Source organism: Neopelma chrysocephalum, unplaced genomic scaffold, assembly GCF_003984885.1.
Source record: "Neopelma chrysocephalum unplaced genomic scaffold, ASM398488v2 Primary Assembly neopelma1_76, whole genome shotgun sequence".
Taxonomy (NCBI): Eukaryota; Metazoa; Chordata; class Aves; order Passeriformes; family Pipridae; genus Neopelma; species Neopelma chrysocephalum.
In genome coordinates, this window is record NW_020897737.1 from 8,504,885 (window position 1) to 8,527,286 (window position 22,402).

Consider the following 22,402-nt stretch of genomic DNA (forward strand, 5'->3'; position numbering starts at 1 on the left):
GCTGGTCTTGTAGCCAAGATGAAACATTAAAAAAATCAATCTGTTAATTCCAAATTAATTAACTGCTAAAAAGTTTAATGTTATCCATAATAAAAAAATAAAACTGAAACTAAGATACTTAGAAATATTTGACAGAGATGAAGAAAAAGATGGCCATAATAAAATTATTTTTCCTAATTAATGATGTCAATTTGTTTTGCAGCCTGAGAAACTTTGGAACTAACATCAGAAAAAAAAAAAGACCGCAAAATAGTCAAGAACCCACCACTAATGGGTAAAAATATGTATTTTTCTTTAGTGTTAATTCAGTCTTTTTCAATTTCAAGCAGGTCTCTCTATGTCTTTTAAAATAGATGAAATAATGCATTAGCTAACGTTTTAATCTGTTGTCTGCATTGCACGGCTCAGCATAATTCATATTTCAAATGTAGTTCCACTAAATATTTCCAAATATTTTAACAGACTTTTTTTTTTCCACTGTAAATATTTTCAAATACCTCAAAAGGTATATCAAAAAGCCTCATTGTAGTTTTATTTCTTGCAACTGCAGCAAATTCAAAACACCCCTTATTATACAGTGTCTCTACCAGTTGGTTATGTCACCTCTGTGCACCCTAGAACTGTTGCCAACTAGGCAGGAAGTCTGCAAGATAAAAAAATGAGCAGTAAGAAGATATGGATGGTTTTTGTCCACTCTAATTTTCTGGCTGGAAAGGAGCAGCTATTACAGAAGGGACACCTTAAAAATACTTCATACTGCAGTAATAGTACTACTTATGCTGGTCATCTGAATGAGCGAAGGAAAAACAGAGGAAATAAAATTTGTATACCTGTGCCACATCAATTTGGGAAAGCACTCTTTTGGCAGCATCTTTACCCCGGTTTCGTTTCTTCATTTCTTCCAAACTAATCTCATGGCTTGTTAATTCAGATTGTATTTTCTATTGGAAAACAAATATAGCAATCAGCAGGGCTAGAAGCAAAATTTTATGTTGTCAAAATAATTTGGAACATTTTATTTTTAAACATACTAAACAGCAGTACTGGACTATATAGCATTGCCAGCAGGTCAAGGGAGGTGATCCTGCCCCTCTACTCTGCCCAGCATCTGGAGTGCTGTGTCCAGATCTGGACTTCTCAGTACAAGAGAGACATGGAGATCCTGGAGCAGGTCCAGTAGAGGGCTAAGACGATTAAGGAATTCAGTATAGGTTTCTTTTTTCTGAAGGAAACCCAGTTTTCATTGATAAAAACATTAAAAATTAATCATAGAAAAAAAATATAGAAAATTGATTTGTTTCACTATTCTTATTTCTTCTTATTTTCACAGTATCACCAGCCAAGTTGGGAGAAAACTGATTGAAGTATCCTAAAGGTATAACATCATTTTCATCTCAGAGAGCTGTATCTAAAACAGGACACAAATTGTGGTATAATACTGACCAGAATCTATGTTCAGTATCTGTACATATGCTAAATGTATAATGACGTGTAGTTCATTAACATAATAACTTAATCCATTTTCTAACACACATTTCTGGTTATCTCTGTCTGTAAAATCAGTGAGTGATCACAGGAAAAATATCAGCTTTTTTAGTTCACCATAAATCAATCTTACCAGAAACAGTTAACTTAAGCAGTGTTGGCTAGAGCAATGTAATGAAAAAGAACTCCCACAAAGTATATTGAAACAATATAATTTAGAAGGATTCACATATTTTTATGTTTAAACTGTTGGAAAATAAGAAACTGCCATTAGCAGAATTGTTAAACAGCACTACTGAGAAATATTACCCTATGAAATAAAGACAAGGTATGTTACCACCAGGACATGCATTTGAGGCCATTACTCCTGCATTAAAAAGTGATTTTAGATTTAATAATTTTTTTTTTCTATGGTATACAGCATTTTTCAGATACTCTGAAGATTAGCTATAATTTTAATCATATACACATACTTTTATCTTACACTACAGTAACTATAATAGCAAAAAATAGTAAAAATACATGTATTTTTAATCATATTTTCGTAGGTTATTAAGTACGAAGCTGCATACACTGTATGCTGTCTACTTTATAGGGATATTATGTGGTTATAATGACTTGTATACCATGTATTCCAACACTATACTGAAAGCAGTTTTTCACAAGTTATATAGAAAATGTATTAAAGTTGTAGAGAAAAGACTCACAAAAATACAGAAAACTATTAAGTCTAAGTTTAATTGCAAAAATACATTTATGTTTCTAAATTATCAGTACTATTTAGAGAATTAAAATATTTTTCTGAAGCAAAGTATCTGTAAAAGTAAAATGACTAAAAGATAACACCCAATTTAAAAAGGTGCTTGAATTTTAACAGGATTATCTTCCATTTTTGTGTGGCATAAGGACCAAATTAGTGGTGACAGCATTATTTAGTACCTCAAGCCAAATAATTTCTTGATGTCTTGGAAGTCAGAAATGTATATAAAAGGAAGAAGTAAGTCTGAATGTCAAAAAAAATATCCATATCACATCCAGTATTTCAACAGTTTGCTTCTGCACTTCATCAACTAACTGATTTTTGGTTGTATTTTCCAATTTACTTTGTTCAACCTCAGTCACTCTGGAAAGCATATAATTGAACAGTTCTTATCTGAATAGGTCAGAACAGCACAGTACAGATAAGAGTAGTGTTTAAGCAATTAGGTATTATGGGACATTGCAGGGAGATTGTTCTATCTTACTTTTTTAAATTGCTCTGCAGGACAGAGATGAAGCATCACCTACTCTGACATCAAAATGCAGAATTGTAGAGAACAAACACATTAGAGGAAAGATTAAAAGAAAAGTTAGTAAGGCTTATAGCAAGAAGACATTTCTATTTTTTTGTTTGCTATTGCTTCTCACAGGCAGAAAGATTAAATCGGTCCTGAACACATGTAAAAGAATTTGACACCTGCCAAAAATGCCCATTTGCATTCAATTTTGACATGACCATTTTGACTTTTTCATGTCTTTTGGCTCAGGAATTTATTTCATTGACTTCTTCTTAACATCCACAAGAAAACACTAGTTTTTTCCCGTTATCCCTTCCTCTGCTTTTCTCAGTGGTTCTTGTCTATTTCCTTTTTTTTTTTTAATAAAGAGTAAAACTTGCCTCCATTTAATTTCTAGAATATCAGAATATAATGTACTGTATATAACCATGTAGCAGTGCACATAAATTACTGTGTCCTACAGGTTAAGGATAATCATTTTCCATCACTGGTAATTTTTCAGGAAATTTGTAAAACTTTTATTCATATATATATATATATATATATAAAGAAAAGCATATAGCACATACAGATAATGATGTTTTAGCATGAATGATATACAAGTATGTCTCATCATGAACCACATACTTAGTTATGAACACTAATTTTCAAGAAATATTAACTGAAGAGTCCAAGTGAGAAAAGAAAATCATCAGAGGGTAAAAACATGAATGACAAGGCAAGACTGAACAAGTTGGACATGAAAAATGCAGTCCATGCAGTTAAAACACAGTGTTCAGATGCTGTGGATATGTGTAGTTTGAAAACCTGTATAGTACAGAAATCTGCATAGATATTCAAACTTCATACATAACAAAATGTAAGAATGTAAGGTTACAATTCTGAATAGCACTTATCAGCTCTTCCCTCTGACCACTGATCCACACATGGTTGAACAAAACAATTGTCACAATTTCCAGCAGAGGAAAGGTAAGTGCAAACACTCTTAACATTTTTCTAAGTAGATGACTGTGAATTATTTTTGTCCCAAAATATTAGTCTGAAGGCAATGAAGCATGGCATGATTCTTGTCAGGTAACATATTGAACAACTGAACAATCCTGCCATTATATCATCACATTCACTTCGGTTTTGAACAAAGCACAGTGGTATTTTAAATACAGATTATAACAACCTTCACTTAGAAGTGCTTATCACTACAAAACTGGAATTATCCAAGGAGTTTATTGAAAAGGTAGATTACATTTGTGTTTTTCAAAACCCCAATATTGTTCAGTTACTCTCCACACTGCATTTTACATAAGTCTACCAGGAGAATAACAGACAAGTGATTTGTCACATGCAGGTGAGAAGTGAACTAAGTTTATTTTCTCTCCCATAATAAAAATCCTCACATAGTCACTCTGACTAAACAGAAGTACGTAGTGGAGATTCTCTTTCCCAACAGAAGTTATTAAATAACAAAGCTGTAAATAATTATCCAGAAAATATTTTGTCACATAAATGTAATATTTTCAGTACAGATTTATTTTCTTCCTGTCAGTTAAAGAGTAACTGAAAAAAAGTCAGCAACTGACAAATTCTTGTGATGCTGACTTCATTCTCTTTATTTTCTTAGTAAGTTGAGAAATATTAAAAGACTTCTGCTGGGATCATGAGATCAAGCATACAAAGAAATAATCTTTCCTTTTGGGATATTGTTTTATAATTTATCTCATTCCAGCTCTTTTTATCATCAGACCTCGAGGAATCTGAACTGATTTATCTGTGTGGTTGCTGTTAGATTGTTTTGTCTGCATACAGCATCTTTAGTTGTATTCCAAATAATTTGGGTAACTTGGCTCTCCAGCATTAAATTGTCAGTGCCACATGGTGGAGTAAGAAGCACACAGAATTTACATCCAAAAAGTGATCCTAAGGAGAAGTTGAACAGCACATACTTGACTCCCCTTTCCTTCTGTCAACTTTCTTAATAAATTAAACTGATCGTTTCACTTAAAAATAAGGAGCTAAATATAATTTTGTTTTTTCAGATACAATTCTGATCAGCTGAAACAGAGATAAATCCTCCAATCAATGCCCTAAACAGACTTGAATTTTTTGAAGCAAACACAGAGAGCTCCCAAACCCTCAGCAGCTTTCTGATTATAAATTCTCCCATATGTTCTTTTAGAAATGCAACACATATTGCTGAACGGTTTGCTAAATCCCTCAGCATGGATAAACTGATCCCTGCCCAGAAAGCAACATCACTGACTGCAAGATTCCCATTCCAGCTGTGCAGACACTATTGTAGGGTATCTTAGATGAATGAACTGCTTTCAGCTCTACAAAAGACCTGTGCCAGCAGAAGCTCCACGGGAGACGAGGCCATTCACTCTGTGCCTATTCTGCCACGGGCTGCCACGGCTGTTTGCTAAAGGAATGACTCAGAGTATTTACCCACATAAAATTGATTGTTTATTCCCTTTCCCTCTAAGGATTTTAAATAACTTCACAACTGAACTTCAGAGAACTTCAATATTTGCATTAAATCTGTTCAGTTGTTAATTAAGGGTTTTTTTCATTAGGTCTCACTGGCACCATAAAATCAAAATATGAAAGAGAAAAACTCAGCAGCCTCTATGTTGATTTTCCCACAGTGGATATAGTACAATCAGGTGAACTTGACATCAGACAATAAAATCTCAAGAAAAAAAACCAAGTTCTGCAAAAGCACTGAGCTGAAATTTTCCTATCAAAGTGTGCTAATTAAGGGTGAGTTTTGTGCTGCTTCACTTGCTGACGTTCTGAATTACTTTCTTTTACACAGTCTGTAATCATTGCCAATATTGTACCTAGGGGTGCACATAAGCCAAATGCATCCATGGGACATGGGAAACATGCAAGGGTCCAAATGCACCAGCAAAAAAAAAAAGCATATGTTCATATAATTTCTTTATGTCACTTTATATAATTATAAGATGAGAAATTAAACTGATACATCTTTAACAAATGCTAATTTGTATCTTATTTAAAAAGTTGTTTACATCATTCATATTTCAAGGAAGAAGAAAAATAATTCAAGAGAGTCAGCTGACAGCTAACATTATTTAGGATTCAAATTGAAACAACTTGCCTAATCTGATCTTATCCGACCGAATGCAAATACAATCCTGTTTTCTAAATATAGCATTTGTAATTCATATATACACATAAAAATATCTGCATGGACCTACTAACACACACACACACACACATGAAAAGCAACTGAAAGGTACACCTATCTATATCTTAATTCAAAAGACATGGTAACCCTTATTTCTTTAAAGGAGAGAAAAAATTATTTTCAGTGCTGCATATGTTCAGCTGTGAATATATTTAAGATCATCTACTCCATACAAGATACTCACTTTTTAGAATGATTTAAAACTCTATAGGCATGTCAGAAAAAACATAATTGAATGTTTTTTCTAAAATAATTATAAAACATTTGTTTTCAACTTCCCTCTGGGGTTTTTTTTGCCTGTTTTTTTACTTTCGTAATCTGACTGCCTAAATTTAGATGGAATTAACAGAAAAGTTATTGTATATAATATTGTAGACTGTTGATATTTTTATAGCAGAGATATTTGGTTTTGTTTCTATTCTTGCCCTTTCCATGCTACAGTAAAGCAGATCTTATAGATTGTATGAAAGAGTAAAAATGTTAATTAGATGTACATTTTTATTTCAAAGGATGAATAAGCCTTTGAAGAAAGGGTGAAGAAAAAATGTTAAAAGCTTTTTCTGTTGGACTTACATGAGCTGTAAAAGTTTGAGTATATGTACCTTTATGTGCACATTATGAAATAATTAACAATGTTGTCTATGTTGCAAGAATTTAGTAACAAACCCTAAGCCACATAGTCAACTCTATAAAAGCCACCTAAGAGTAGTGAGGATGATGAGTTTCTTCTTTCAAGAATGGGAACTGGATTTTAAAGAGTCACATTGTTTATCCTAGCCATTTTAAATTTACTGCATACCCTTCCATGACATTTATAGCTCTTTGCATCTTCTGGACAGGTATATAAATCAGAAGGAAGATATGACTTTACTAGAAGAGTAGCTTAAACTTCTCAAGTAATCCTACACAAAATTTACTTGCACTTTCTTACTGATCATGTTGCAAATCCTCCTTAATAAGAGGCTGAGAGACAACCAAACACTCTTTGGTTGATTAAGAAAACTAGTAAACACATCAGCTCAAACTGTATCTACCTTACCTGTGCTTCCTGAGGGACCTGTGCTGCATCCACTCTGTCTGCAGTGTAGGCTGTCAGCTGTTTGTCAATAACAGCAAGAGACTCTTGGATTAAGCGCAGGGTTTTGTCAGTCTCCTGTGCAGATTGAATACTCTGTTCAAGACTTTTCTGTCTTCTCACGGCCTAAAAACAATGACAATGTTATCAGTATTCACAGAAATAATGCATATAATACATTTTCCCCCACACTTTTTTCCCAAAAATTCAGGCAAAGAATCAAATATAGGACTCCTGGCTTGTGCTCATCCACCTTTCTGTAGGATAAATTGCGCATCTTTTTGCCACCCATTCAGTTCTCTTGGTAAGAAACAAACAAACAACACTCAGATTGCACAGACAAGTTCTAAAAAATGTGGGATCCTGAAGAGCCAATGGATGAACTGAGTATTTCTGTACAGAGTGCAAGTTGGCAAAGCTGCATAATAAAACCACCCTGTCAGTGCTCTCTTTCTTTCTGAGGCAGAGAGGTCCTCCTGATCTTATTATATAATTCAAGAGACTTTGTTTACTGAGAATAGGGTTACTGTCATCACAATCTCATCTGAGGCAATCCACCTCAGTAAGTGAGAGGGATAAAGACTCTCTTGAGCTGGAATTCTCTTATATGAAGTACAAATAGCTGTTTGGAAGAAGCAATGCCTAGTTTTTTCCTCCCGTGGGTCAAAAAAATTAAAAAGTTGTCTTGCTTCTACCCCACCAGCAGTGTCACCATGGATTGTCTACCACAGTCTTTTACACAATCCTTTTTTGGAGAAGGATGCTTTCCTTTCAAAGGAGCTCAGTTTATGGTTCAACAAATCAGAACAGTAAATTCTCCTTCCAAGTTGTCCTTAGAACACACATATATTTAAGCGCTTGACATAAATGAGTCAGCTTTAACTACTATTTGTAACAGTTTAATACAGCATTTAACAGGTAATAAATAACATATTACTTTCTTCCATCTGTCATTGTGTCTACCTGCAGACCCATATTTTACTCAGACCACAGCAACTGCCTAAGTAGAGTTTCTGCTTTATACAAAACACACAGTAATTACCAATAATCTGAAATGCAATGTAGTTTTTCTCTATACAAGCTCAGCCACACTGTTGACCACAGAATAAAGTGACTAACTTTCTTTGACATGAATCAAAGGAGAAAGGAAGCACTCTTTAAATAACATTTCCAGGTGTCTAGCCATTTTTCAAGTCAAATTGCTCTTTTTCTCTCTGGTGAGCCAGCTATACTTTAATTTGATTTCATACCCATTAAAACTCTTGCCTTGAACAAAAATATCTCTCAGCACTTCAGTGAGAATATTTGATATATCTGTACCTTCTTCATGGAGCTCAGATTCTTCTAGAGCTTCACATGTAACAAATGAGAAAGATTATTTCTTGTGAGCATTCTCACTAGCTATTACACTTAGTTAAGGGATAGGGATCCAACCAGTATTTTCTATATTTGTTTTTGTAAGCTGCTTTGTGCTATTTCGGAACAACTGATCAGATAATCTTGTATCACTGGCAGTTCCAGGAACCTTCTGGGGAACTGAGCAGCTTTACATATCAGACTCATGCTGTCAGTGTTAATGGGAGCACCTAAGCCACCAAGGTATTATTACCCTACTAAATGAACCATTAAAACAGTGTAACTTCACAATACAGTTCTATCGCATGCTACTTAAATGACTTTTATCTTCATCTGAGATTCTTATATAAATGTTCTCAGCCTGTTCAAAGCAGCGAGTTCAAAAAACCACAGCTGAACTTAAAAAACACAGCTTCCATTTACCTTGGCATTCATTACTATCAATTTGTAAGCCTCGCTAAGATACTCTCTATCAATCCATTTGCGTCACTATACGGTAGTTTGAAAGTCACATTAAATCACAAAACAGGATAAGTAGCTTTCTACAGCCCATGAGTAACCTTTTTGCCTTTCCTGATCTCTGTGGTCAAGTGGTAGGACTAAGATGCAAAAGTTCCATTCTTATGAGTCATTAAAATAAGTGCCTGTGCTTTCTGGAGAATTCAATATACTGGATACAAATTTGATGTTAAGTCCACCTGAAAAACTATTTTTATAGCAATACCTGAAGCTTTGAACCCCTGTTAAATGCTGACCCATGCGAACTACTATTTGCAACCACGGAATTGCTTAAGTACAGGTATATTTGCTGCCAGCTTCAGAAGCAGACTGCATGCATGCATGCAATGAAGTAGTGGAGTGCATGTAAATTCCCAAAGTCTTAAAATTGTATGACAAATATACAGTGATGAAAGATTGTCATCTCTGTGCTGATATCAGCATATGTCTACCAAAATCCCATTTTAGAATACAACTGGAAAAAGTAAAACATTCCCATCATGGATCAAATATTAAAGATGATAAAGTTAATAAAGTTAATAAAACATTCCAACAAATGCTTTCCGAGCGTGGCTGAATTTTTACAATTGGATTTCAAACAAATAAAAGTCAGATAATTATATATTCATGCTTATGATATCTTTATGTGAACACAATACACAGAAAGACAAAACATTAACCTTTCATTGTCCTCAGAGAGAATTTGATTACAGCCTGAGAACTTGTGTGACATTTTGTACCTTCTAAGTGAGGTGAAACTACGTTTTTCCCAAAGCTGTGAGCAGATGAGGTGAATTAGACCAAGATGTTAGTGCAGTGGTCGAAGAGGGGAATTATTTTTGCAGCGGGAGAAGATCCATACAGTCAAATGCTGGGAAATGGCACCTTCATCGTTGAGATGATTTTCTCAGATATAAACAGGTGCTGCTTTAATTTGGTGGAGATAAGTGTTAGAATGCTTTACAAAAAGGGGCAATCATGCTGTTCACTTACATCTATGAACCTTGAAACTCATATGTCTGTCCAGCTGAAAATCTATATGAGCATATTTTTTAAAGAAAAGTGAGAGTTGAAATTTTATATACTTTAATACAAAATATTTTCATTTATGATGTTCTGGGTGGGTTTGGATTTTTTGTTCATTTATTTTTTTTTCCTGAAAGATTATGATTCTTCTATTTCCCTGTGAAACAAATAGATGTTTTAACATCACAGTGTATAAATGGGACACAACAAGAAGCTCTGGCTCTGCTATCAGATCATAGTCAATAAAGTTGAAGGTTCTGGTCTCTAAAGAGAAGTGTCTAACAATTAATTGCTGAATAGAAAATCTCAGGAAAATAACCAACTGTTTAATTATTTCTGAGCCAGTGAAATGTTGACAGCTGTCAAGGAAAACAAAATCAAAGGAAAAAAACCTGCTGTTTGTTAGGCACTATAAGAATGAAAGATAAAAGAAAAATATTTAGGGAATTTTAAGTCTATACAGGTTTTTATAGTTTTTCAGTTTTTTCATGATAAACATAACATTTTTTATGATATGAGGTATTGTATAAACCTGTTTAAAATTTAACAAAGGTCACTGGTAAATGCAGGAAATAGTAACATTGCATATTACCCATATAAAATACCATCCTAAGGGAAAGGCTGCACTGAGAGGTGTTCAAAAAAACAGGAAAACTGAAGGTGCTCAAACAGTTGCTTATGACTATAGTTCATTCCTTGATGTTGAATATTAAAAAGCTCCATATACAGACATTGCCACTTTTTGCTTAAATAATACATTTCATGTATTTAATGACATTAGTCACACACACAGTTACTAAGATGTTGGTTAGAGTTTTGTGGTTAAAACCAAGTAGTGTTGTTGAGGCAGTACTCAGTAGTTGTGCTGTGGGAGAAAAATTGAACAAAATTTTTTTGAAAATTATAGTACTTTTACCACAGGGCATGTTTATTCCAAATGCAGAAGAAAATTCATTAATAAGCTTATAAGATACAGCTCAAGCTCATGGAAAATAGTCCGTTAACAAAGGCAGAAATGTTAGTTTTTTGGGGGGGTTTCATTTTGTTTTGGTTTTTTGTTTGTTTGGGGGTTTTTTGGTTTGTTTTGGTTTTTTTCCCCTCAGTTTTGGGTCTCTTATCCTTGAGAAATAATTTTACCACACGGTAAAGTCAAAAGGCTAAAAGTTAGGAAACTTTAAATTTCTTCTTAACTTTAAAGTTTAACCTGATTCTTAGTGTTATAATGGTTGTGTCTCAGATACATTACAACCTTTCTGTAAGTCATTCATCATATTGTTAATATGTTAATTTCCGCTTTTTTTTTGGAATCAGAGTTGATTAGAGTTTGTGTTTAGACATATTTTTTTTTTAAATTCAAAGCATTAATTTTGGGCCCAGGAATTTTTAATACCTTCCAAGTTAGAATTAATTCTGCAAATTCCAGGAATATTTCACAATGTGCTTTTCAAGAAAGTGCCTACAAATACCTGATCTTTCATCCATTAAGTTACATTCATCTTTGATCAACTGTATTCCGAAACAGAAACCTATACCTAAGAGGACTTCTCTGTCTCTTTAGGTTATCACTGCAGACACATAATGCCTCAGAACTCCTAAAAGCAGCCCGCTTAGCAGCCTTCAAAGCAATTACACAGAGATGGGGCACGAAATACCCTTTCTCCTCTTGAGAGGAGGACACAACAGAAAAATTGTTTCAAATGACGAATGTGTGCTCTTTGAAAAAAAAAGAAGGCAATTTTCAGGGGAGTCCTAAAAGAAATGAAGGGACAGCACGCGACAATAACAATTGAATCTGGTGTAAAGCCATCTGAACAATAATGTTTTGTACAGGTTTTTGCAAGCATAGTCTCAAGAATATCTGATTGACATTTCTGAAGTTTGTTGGACAGGATGTAAATCACTTTCATCATTGCAGTATTAGCTTCAAATTCTTCAGTGTTTCTTAGCACCATATATAAAGTTGTAAGTGAATCAGTCCTTGAAAAGTAACTATAGGGTATCCATTGCTTATCAGTCATCCTCAAATGTTAAAAAGCAAACTAAAAACACTCAGTCTTCGTTAGCTAAAGAAGATAAGGCATACAAACATAAAGCCATTATCTGCCTTGAAAAATGAATCTCTATCTCACTAGCAAAGCTGCATTGTCTTGTAGCATTATTCATATGGAATGTGGGTTGGTTTGGTTTCTCTATTAGTAGTGAATAAATATTTCCCATATCAGTCTCTGCCCACATGAGCTTATTGTCTTGGTAATTACCTGCACAATTATTCAAATAAAACCAAATAACTTCATCACATTAGGATAGCCCATTAGCCTGTCTGAAGTAGAAGTGACCTTGAACACGAGCTGAATTGTGTTATGTGCCTGTAATATATTTTTATGCAAGAAGGATGCACGCTGTTTGGATTTCAACAGACTACACGAACAGCACACAAAATTCAGTATGCGGAACCTATGCAAAAAAAGGGCTTTTCTACTTCAGAGTCAGATCTCACCTTTAGTATTTAACTACTAAATATCAGATTTAGCTTTCAAACAAGCTTTCAAAGAAGCCTTGCACCCCAATATTTTGTCTATATTTGGAAAAACCTGGAAAGCAGTGAATAAATTTCTAATATATTTTGCTTAATTATTCATCCAAATAATTTCCAGAATTTCACACAACATCTTCATGTTGTACTTTTCACATTAAATCTCTGTAGCTTTCATGATTTTTGATTTAATGCCTATGATAGTGATGACTGAATAGTATTCAACCATCACTCAGCAAGACCATTCGAAATTCATCTTTTCACACACTGGAAGCCCCCTGTTTTCTCCTTCAAATTTTCCCAGTTTTTTCCTCCAAGTCAGAAAAAAAAAAGAAATACCAAGAACCAGAATTCCAAGGAGTGCATCTGCTTTTAAACAGGAGTGGGATATTAAATTAAAAAAAAAAAAAAAGAGCAGGTTATATTTACTTTTCTGTTATGATACCATCCAGTTACATGGAACTACGTGAATGATGTTTCCACTACACCAGAACTACCACCGGGCTTTTTTCCTCCCCATCCTTCAAGTTTGTTCTCGGAGCAGCTGAGGACACTCCCTTAGTTTTTATTGTAGTGTTTTTACTTCCACTGTTTTCAAGAACAACTATATTTCAAGTATCATGGTAGATTGTTATCATTTTAATACAGTGGCTTTCCAAAAATCCTTACTTGTGCACCATTTACATCATTGTAACTGAGTAATTTTTGACCATCTTTGAACATGGTCTGGTTTCAATCATAAAAACTCTGTATCCTTCACCAGGTCTTTCCCTAATAATTTCTTTCTGATCTTTACCAAGGACTGAGCACCTTCCTGATACTTCTAGCATACTGACAGTTTTGATTCTCCTTGGGCTAAACATGTTTCTATATTGAAGTGTCTTTATAAAATCTTTAATTGATACAAATACTCTTATTTATTGTTTAGTAAAAAATACATCTTTAAGAGATGTTACACATATTTAATTTTGAAAATAATTTGCTTCTTGATAAGAGTTTTGCCAGAAAAATCATCTCTAAATATGTAATTGAAGATTAAATTCACTTCAATTTTGAAATTTCAGTGTTACCTATTTTACTGGGTTTGGCTGGGACTGAGCTAATTTTTTTTGCATCAGCCCTTATGGTTCTGTGTTTTAGATTGGTGGCCAAAACAGTGTTGATAACAGAGGGATGTTTTAGCCATTGCTGAGCAGTTCTTGCACAGTGCCCAGGTCTTCTCCTCTTCACTCTGCCCCTTCCAGTGAGCAGGCTGGGGTGGGCAATGGGCTTGGAAAGTACACAGCCAGGACAGCTCACCTGAATGGACCCAAGAGAGATTCTGTTCCACACAGTCATGCTCAACAATAAAAGGAGGTGGGGGAAAGTTTTTCCAAATTGCCATTGCTTGGAGATTAGTCTCCTGGGGGTGATTTGTTCTGTATCATTTGCTTTTCCCCTTTTGTTCTTTCACTTATTAAATTGTCTTCATCTTATTCCGTGAGTTTTCTTGCTTTTTTTTCTTTTCTATAATCTCCTCCATTGCACCAGGAGGCATGGAGAGGGAGCAAGCAACCAGGTGGTGCTTTGCTACCTACTGGAGTTAGCCCACCACACATATGCAAACCCCTTCTAACATAATTGTTACAAGTGTACTGTTTAGGAACCGTACTAACAAGATAACTTTTTCTTTTTTTTTTTTTTTTTTTCTTTTAATAGTGCTAGCCTGTCCTCTGGAAGACAGGTCAGTTATTGAATATACCTGCTGCTGAAGTTCTTCCCATCGAGTATTGAACTTCTCAAGTTTCTCATTGATCAATTCATCCAAGATTCCACCATCTGTTAAAGTCTGAGCCAATTCCCGAATCTGATTGCGATTATCTTCTGGATGTCTCATTAGACGTTCCAAAGACTGAAAAAAGGTCAAAAAAAGTAGTTTATTTTCCTTTTTGTAAATAACATTCTTTAGAGCAATCATAATTTGCCTTAAAAATGTAAAAAAGAAATTTCACATTTCATACACAATAAAATTAGGGAAAAAAAGATAAAATACTTATGTCCCATGCCTTCAAAACAAATGTTCTGTACTAATTATTACCAAATCCAAAGATTTTTCACAATGCAATAAATTGTCTGCTTGATTTTAAAATATGGACTATGCTAAGTGAGTTCAGTGACAGTATTTGTAGTACATATGTTGAATATTTCAATATGAAAAACTTGAGTATCTAAATGGATTAAGTTCAACATCAAAAATGGAATATCAATGCAACATTTTATATTTTGATCCACGAAAACCATTAACTTAATTTCTACAAATTTGAAAGGTTTTAATCACTGTTTCACTTAGCTGGATTTGAATTCAAAAACTCATTTGTTGAATCAAGTGAGAATATAAGACTTTCCAAATATTCTCACCTTGTTCATATAGAATGTTGATTCATAGTTTGTTTAGCATGCCATGTGATTTACAATTTATCAGTACATGAGATTTCATATTATTTCAGACAGCACTTACATCTAAAGACTCAGAAATCTCTTCTGCACCTCCCTGGACATTTTCAGTTGCCTTGAGTTTCAGTTCAATTTCATTCAACCATTTATTTTCTGCATCCAAATACGACAATAATTCACGCCAACATGCCCATACCTCCTGATGAAGAAAACATTTATTGAGGTTGAAAATCTCACAGCTAACTTTTAGGCATTAAAATACTGAAAACAATCACGCTTTATCCCCAAAACAACATGGTTGATATCTGATGGTTATGGAGCCATATAGCTGATTTTTTTCCCAATACTCATATGATCCAAACTAATATAAAATGCTAAACAGAACAAAACCACAGAAGACAACAGGAAAAGTGAACACTTCTGCAAAACACAACTTGAATTTTCTGTCTCATGAATTATCCACTTTATATGTTTTCTGTAAAATTTTCTTATATAAATATAAAAATTAACAGAATTTTTAAATAACCATGTTAGAAGTTTATGTCTTTATTATAAAATGCAGTTAGATTGCTTACTTACTTAAAGTACAGGTTCATAAAATGTCTAAAACCACAGTTTTCAAGAATTCAGACTGAAATCTCTATGGAAATTAATTTGAAAGCACATTTAATGCAATTTATAGACCACTTAAGTGCTAGAGTACTACACATAATGTTATAAAATGTTCTTTTCCCCTGGAATTAAATTATTGTCTAATATTTTATTTATACAGTGCCTGAAGATACTTAAATAAGCAGACAAAACCAGCACTTTATACACAAATAAAATGTTTAAACTCCCCATAAATCATCTTTTTGTTCCTCCTTTTTTTTTTTTGTTAGTAAAAGTTAAAATAATGTTATTGAAATACATTACGCTCTTGGCAGATCAAGCTTTTCAGAGTGCAATTCATCTCACCTAACTAACTTAGCTCACACCAAATGTGTCTGGTCTAGGAGGTAGTTATAGAGGGATAGATATTAGCATGAAACTATACATCATCAATGATCAGGGGAAATATAGATTACTGGTTTAGACTACACACCTAATTTTCCACAGTGAAATTTAGACAAGATAAATTTTATCCTGATATATTATTGTCCTGTATGACGTTAGTTAGTGCAAATTAGTTCACAGCAAAAAAACCCCATACCTAATTCTCTGTGACTACTGCATAATATCCAAGTAGTCCTATGTCAAGAATCTGCAATGGAGTTGGCCAAAAGGCAGGGTCAACTCAAAATGTGTGAGACATACTCAGTTTGCCAGCAGATCAAATGCTGTTCCCCTGCTAACACCACCTGTCCAGCTTCAGGGTCATTCAATCAAAATCCTTAACCATGGAGGAGAGAAGCAAGCCCAGAGGAGCTGCTGAAGACATCACAGGGTTGCTACAAAGCCAGATTCTTGGCTTGGTCTCAGGAGAAATAGGAACACTGAGCAGCCGTTCCTGCCCCCGATCTAAGTCATGTCTGAGGCTTTTAACATGGGTCTCCAGCACATATGATTCTCAAAATAATTTTTTGTATGGCTCATAAAATGGGGTATTTGGTACATGGCTCATAAAGCAAGGATAGCCTTGAGCTACTCAAGATCTCATGATTATGTGCCCTCTACCTCACTTTTTTGCACCTAGAAGGGCTATAAATACAATGACTGACAAGATATCCAACCTCCAAAGTTTTCCACTTTCCATTCAATCTGCTGCAGAGTTGCTGGTAGCTGGTAATCAGAACATCAAGCTCCTTTTTCAAAGCCTCATGGGCTGCAGGTGGAGCCTTTGCTATAAAATTATTAACAGAATCTGTAATAAGTTTCACTTTCACTTCTTTCTGCATGGCTTCCTCCTTTGCCCTCTGAAAAGCAAAAGAAGAAAATTTAGTTCTCTAACTGTTAGAAGTCTCTGACAGAATTCTAGAGGAAGAAAAAACCCCCAAACAATCCTGCAACAACAACAATACAAAACACAACAGAAGAGCCATTTTATTCCCAGACTTTCTGACATAATCTTGAATGCAGCCAAAAAACTTTTGTTTCATTTCATTGCCAATACACAATACTCAATACAATTAACATCTCACAACTGTTTAGTGTTCTGGAGCTCTCAGACTAGTGAAACACTTCAGTACTTTCTTTTCCCCCAAGAAATGCTCCAAATACCTTTGCCATCATAATTTGTGAATCACAAATGACAAAAAAAATCTGTTGCACAACAAATTCATGTACCCAGATTTAAAGGTAAAATCACAAGCAAGGCAGAAAAAAAGGAAAATATTCCTGAATGATTTTTCTCTCCTTCTCACTGTCATTAACTTAGATTTAAAGAAAAATTGAGAAAATAGTTTTCCTCTAGTATATATTTCACACTTTTGCTACTTTCTCCCTTGCAATGCAGTCTCATTAATAAGTTATAAGATTTTCACACCTCGCATTGTTTCCTCTGAGTGCTTACTCATGTCTGTGACTGGAATCATATCACTACTGGAAATGTAGTGATGTATACACAGTATGTACACATCATGTGATGTATACATCAGTGTGTACAAGTCTTCATGAGAATTTATAATGAGAACTCCCTGGCCTAAAAACATTAATTAAAATATCTCTGGCAACTTTCTTTCTCTCTGGGTCTGAGGAATTTGATGAACCAGAATAATTGGGATCAGGCTGCCATTGTCAGAAGAAGTTTTCTAGGTTGCCAAGAGGCTTTCAGCTTTCCTAGCTGTGGGTAGAAATGGCATGCAGGATGAACAAGGAATTCTGGTCCACATTTCCTCTGTTGTGTGAGAGGAAAGGTGGCTGCAATCCTTTGGGGAAAAGATAATCAGGAGCAGGTGAAGGGATGTATGGCAAATGATCTGGTTATTTGCATAGCTCAAGGTGTCACAGTCTGAACACAGCTGTACTTCATCTGGGTACAGAATATTTACTAGGAAATCCATAACAGGAGTTCCATATAAAATCCTCCTAAAAGAAAGACTTTCTTTACAATGAAAGCTTCAAAAAGAACTTCAAACACAGCTCAAGGAATTAGTTCATCTTTACCTTCAGCTCCTCAACAGCTCTCTGCAATTCATCAGGTGTTTTATACTCAAAATCTCTTTCCAGGTATTCTTCCTCAGCTTGTGTTATCCACTCATGCATCTCTGACAAATCCTTTCTGAGACTCACAGTCTTATCCAAACCACCTTTTAATGCAGCCTTCTTAGCATAGGCCTTTAAGAAAAAAGATTACATGGTACTTGAAGCAAAGCTACTGTACAAACTTGACAATATTTTAGCCTGAAAAGAACTAAATTAAATCCCATACTAATAACATTGCTGTACTTAGGAAAATGTTAAGGAGTAATTAGATAGATATTAATAACAGGTAATCAAGAAAGTATTACACATGTGTATACTTCCTTTTTTTTTAGCGAACCACTGCTGTCCAGAATGAGTTTTTAACGATCCTAGAACAAGAATCTACACCATATGCTGATGTTATCAGAAAGCAAATCTGGAAAACAAACATCATCCAGGGACTACCTTCTGAAAGGTGTAAAAAGAATAACTATGGGAGACTTTGAAAGTGCATCCAAGGATGAAACCAGAGGCTCTTGAGCTATGAAGTCAGATGACCTTCTAACTAGTTTGAATACAACTTACTAGAGAATAAAGAAATATGCATATCTTTCTTCAGAAGTCATTAATGGATGTCCCAGAAAGGGGCATATCCTAAAAAAAGGTAAGAAAAAAACCCAATCTCTTACTAGAAGAAACTATTTATCTTAAAGGGAAAAATACTATTGTTAAATCCTTTACCAATCACTATACAGGGGTCATATAGATCATGTATAAAAATAGAACTAGATGATATTTTACATCCCTTCCATCCCAAACCATTCTCTGAGTCTACAAATCATGCATCAGCTTATCAAAATTATCCCTAACTGATTGATCCATTTACCATCTTTCAATAGAACTAAGTCTACAACAAAAGCAGTAAGTTACACTGGTGCCAGTTTCAGAGTTGGACTTTCAGAGCTGATGGCTCCAATATCCTGCTTTTTGGTGCTGCTTCAATAAACATTGTTTTCAGTAATATGAGGAGGAATTATCTTAGTATTTGGTCTTAATTGCTGGTGTTTACTGCTTTGTTACTCATCCTTGAGGACTGTCTGTTAAACATAAATGCTGTTCTATGAAAATGTTGTTTTACAGAACAAAACAGAGTAACAATCAGCAAGTATAAAAGCAGAACTGTATGTGGCCCTGCAAGATTGCCTCTTCCTCTGTCACAGTACCAGAAGACAGGGTAATCTCTCATCAGCCGAAAAGACTATCTGAATGTCAATTGTCAGCTCTCAGTCATGTTAACTGCATGCATATCAACTCAAACTGACTTTTCCGAATCCTTTCAAGAAGGATTTCCCCACAAAAAACTGATTTTTATATTTACTACTCATATATTTTAATAGCTATATAGAAGTTGTGTTAGAAATGCCCACAGAGAGGCAGTAATTTGTGCTGTGTATCGAATGAAATCATTACAGGTAGATTTTCAGGGAACTCAGAAGAAAACTGCGACAGACTTCTAAATGCATAAGGCAATACTTTAAGTTTCTGTGAGAGAAGTGCAAAGGCATCCAAATTCTTAATATCACAAAAATAAGCCATCAAATACTCCATAGTAGTTAAAGGGGAAAGACTATAGAACTGTATCATTAAAATGTCTTACAGATTTCAAAGGTCATTTTTTTATGTTCATTAGAAAAATAGAAATTGTTTTTCATACATAAAGTGAATAATAATAATTTTAGAAAATATTAGACCACCTTAAAAGGTAACAGTTTTACTCTTCCACAAATATACATTAAAAAGGTAGACAAGAGAATAAGGAGGTAGAAAAAATTTAAAAGTAATACAACATGAAAGACATTTCCTTTCAACAATCATAAAGAACAAGAATCCAAATGTCCTCAATTAAATAATAGCAATTTTTAGTTTCGTGATACTGTAAAATTATTTATTAATAATGTCTTTAATTAAAATAAAAGAACCATCCTTTCCTGTGATGCCCCTTTCTCTCAAATTCATGTGACTACTGGAGAACAATTTATACACGTGTATGTGCATGTACTCTCAATTCCAAGTTATTGCATTCTGAACTCTTAACTGTTTTACTGTCTTATTTCATCTGGAGTAACGACATGTGATTACAGCAATGCAGAACAAAACATAGAACTAAATACAGAACTTGATTTTTTTGGTAAATGCCTAAAAAACACTTTCAAAAATCTAATTTTTCAGGACCCATAAATTACATTGCTTTTAAGATCTAAGATATTAGTATGCAACTTTGTTATAAAAATAGTAAGATATTGTTCTATAATTTAAATAAATATACTTCACATATACTATTTCATGCTAAATTGCAATTTCTAAATGTAAGTTTAATTAACGTGAACCAAATATGTCTAAATTCAGTTTCATATCTGCTGGATATGCAAAGAAGGACAGATTCTGACAATGAGAAACCTGATATTTAATCTAAAAAGAACCAGTCACAGCAGGAGACTTGATACCTGTTGGCAAATGTGTTCCCATTGAGCATTGAGATCCTTTAGTTCTGATTCTATTCTGGAAGCAAATTCTGGCTCTGCTTCACTCTTCATTTTCTTCCCAACCTCATTAACGCTGTTCAAACTGGGCTGGATTGTCTGGATATCATTTACTAAAGCCTAAAAGAATAGCAGAAGATTAGGTAAGTGCCATTCACACAAATTTTCAGGTACAGTTATCCCTATGAAAACATGGCTACATCAGATTCCGTCATGTCTGTGGTCCAGATCTCCCATCAAATGAGCACAATCAACAGACCTATCTATGAAAATAAATTAAAAAAGAAGGAGCAGCTCTTATGTGATGAGCTACGCTATATCAAACAAAATTCATTTGCAAGATAGGTATTATTTAATTTTTAAATTTTATGTATGTACTGAAAAAACCCACATATATAATGTTAGATTACATATATTGTATTTTTTACAATGCTTTCCTGCTTTTGTTTAGAAACACGAAAAACTCCTAGATCTTCTATTCACATTTCTGAAAGAGCATTCCATCATAAAAGTGAAAAATGATGATAATTCTTGTTTAAATAATGGCTAGGAGAATGTCTGAGAAGCTTGCAGTTCTGCAAGATCACTGTGTATGTTTCATAATATTTACACATCCTGCCAGAACATTTACAGAACTTGTAAATTCCACTGAACACATGGACAGGGACCATCATGGATTACAAGATTCACTGCACTTACACACTCTGTTGGGAGAGGCAAAAGAATTTGTAAACCCTGTGATGGAAGTACCAATACTTCACAATGCTTTAAAACTCCACTGGGATAAAATCCTGGAACTTGTAAGTTTGGTGAAAAAAGAATGGATATAATTTACAATTCCTGCAAGGTCTTTAAGAATTTTTCAGTCAGAGAAGTTTGTAAATCGTGTGAGTAAGACATACAGAAAAAGATCTTCTGGCACAGATTATGCAGCTTAAAAAATAAATATGCTATGCTTTTAAACTCAACAAAGTAAATAAACATTTGACTTTAGAGGCTATTAACATTATTTGCTGCAAGTACTCTTCAATGTGTTGTTCCTTCTGTAACGACACTGTCACTGTGTGCCTCCTCCTGATACTAAAGCTTCCAAGTTTTTAACTGAATTTTCCTTCAAACCCAGGAAATTAAAGAAATTCAAATACGCTGAAGAGGACAACCCCCTTACCACATGAATTTATTTTTAGGAAGAGTAATCATTTGTGCAACTTCTGTATAAGCCAGGCTCACAGAGAGGAACTGAATATTTGCCAACAGGCAGGTAATACTCACTGTACATTGCTCAAGTTGCTTTTCCAGTGCTTCTGAATCTCCAAGGGCAGGCCACTCTTCCTTCAGAAAAACATCCACTTCAGCCATCCACTTTTTCAGTGTTTTAGTGTCATTCTGTTTATTAAAAAGACATTTCATTGCATCACAGAAAACCTGACTGGCAAGAGAGTAATTCATCCTGGCACTACAACTAAAACTCATCACAATGTAATTTCAAGATTATTGAACTGTCGGAAAAATACAAGCAGAGCAAACAAGCAAACCAATTTTATCTTGGACTGTCATCAACACTTTAGGTTGCACTTTGACCATTTCTGTCCAAGTTTAATGTGTCTAAAAGCAAGCAACTTTATGGCTCTCAGGTTTATGCCTTCTAGATATCATTTGTGTTTAGATACTGCATACTTGTTCATTGGGTCCTTATATTGCTTCAGATTACTCATATTTGGCATTTCATTCAGTCTCACCTATCAAATAATCTGTGCTTCTATTTAAACTTCAGACTTCTTTTGGAAGTTGTAGGCTGTATTGCCTATTTTTCTACCAGAACATGTGGAGGATCAATTGTCGGATTGGGAAAGATACAAGAAGTGGAGA

The 22,402-nt window shown here is 34.3% G+C and overlaps 1 protein-coding gene across 12 annotated transcripts in view; it reads right to left on the minus strand.

Moving 5' to 3' along the window:
• The window catches only part of DMD (dystrophin), a 1,013,774-nt gene that overhangs the window by 644,012 nt on the left and 347,360 nt on the right, over positions 1-22,402 (minus strand). For all 12 annotated transcript variants that reach the window (XM_027688940.1, XM_027688937.1, XM_027688948.1 and 9 more), the window contains 8 exons: positions 21,806-21,919; positions 20,498-20,653; positions 17,976-18,146; positions 16,604-16,786; positions 14,956-15,090; positions 14,200-14,349; positions 7,010-7,171; positions 831-941 (listed from right to left, as the gene is read on the minus strand). In XM_027688940.1, coding sequence (XP_027544741.1) covers positions 831-941; positions 7,010-7,171; positions 14,200-14,349; positions 14,956-15,090; positions 16,604-16,786; positions 17,976-18,146; positions 20,498-20,653; positions 21,806-21,919 — 1,182 coding nt within the window. The remainder of the gene's footprint in view (positions 1-830; positions 942-7,009; positions 7,172-14,199; positions 14,350-14,955; positions 15,091-16,603; positions 16,787-17,975; positions 18,147-20,497; positions 20,654-21,805; positions 21,920-22,402) is intronic.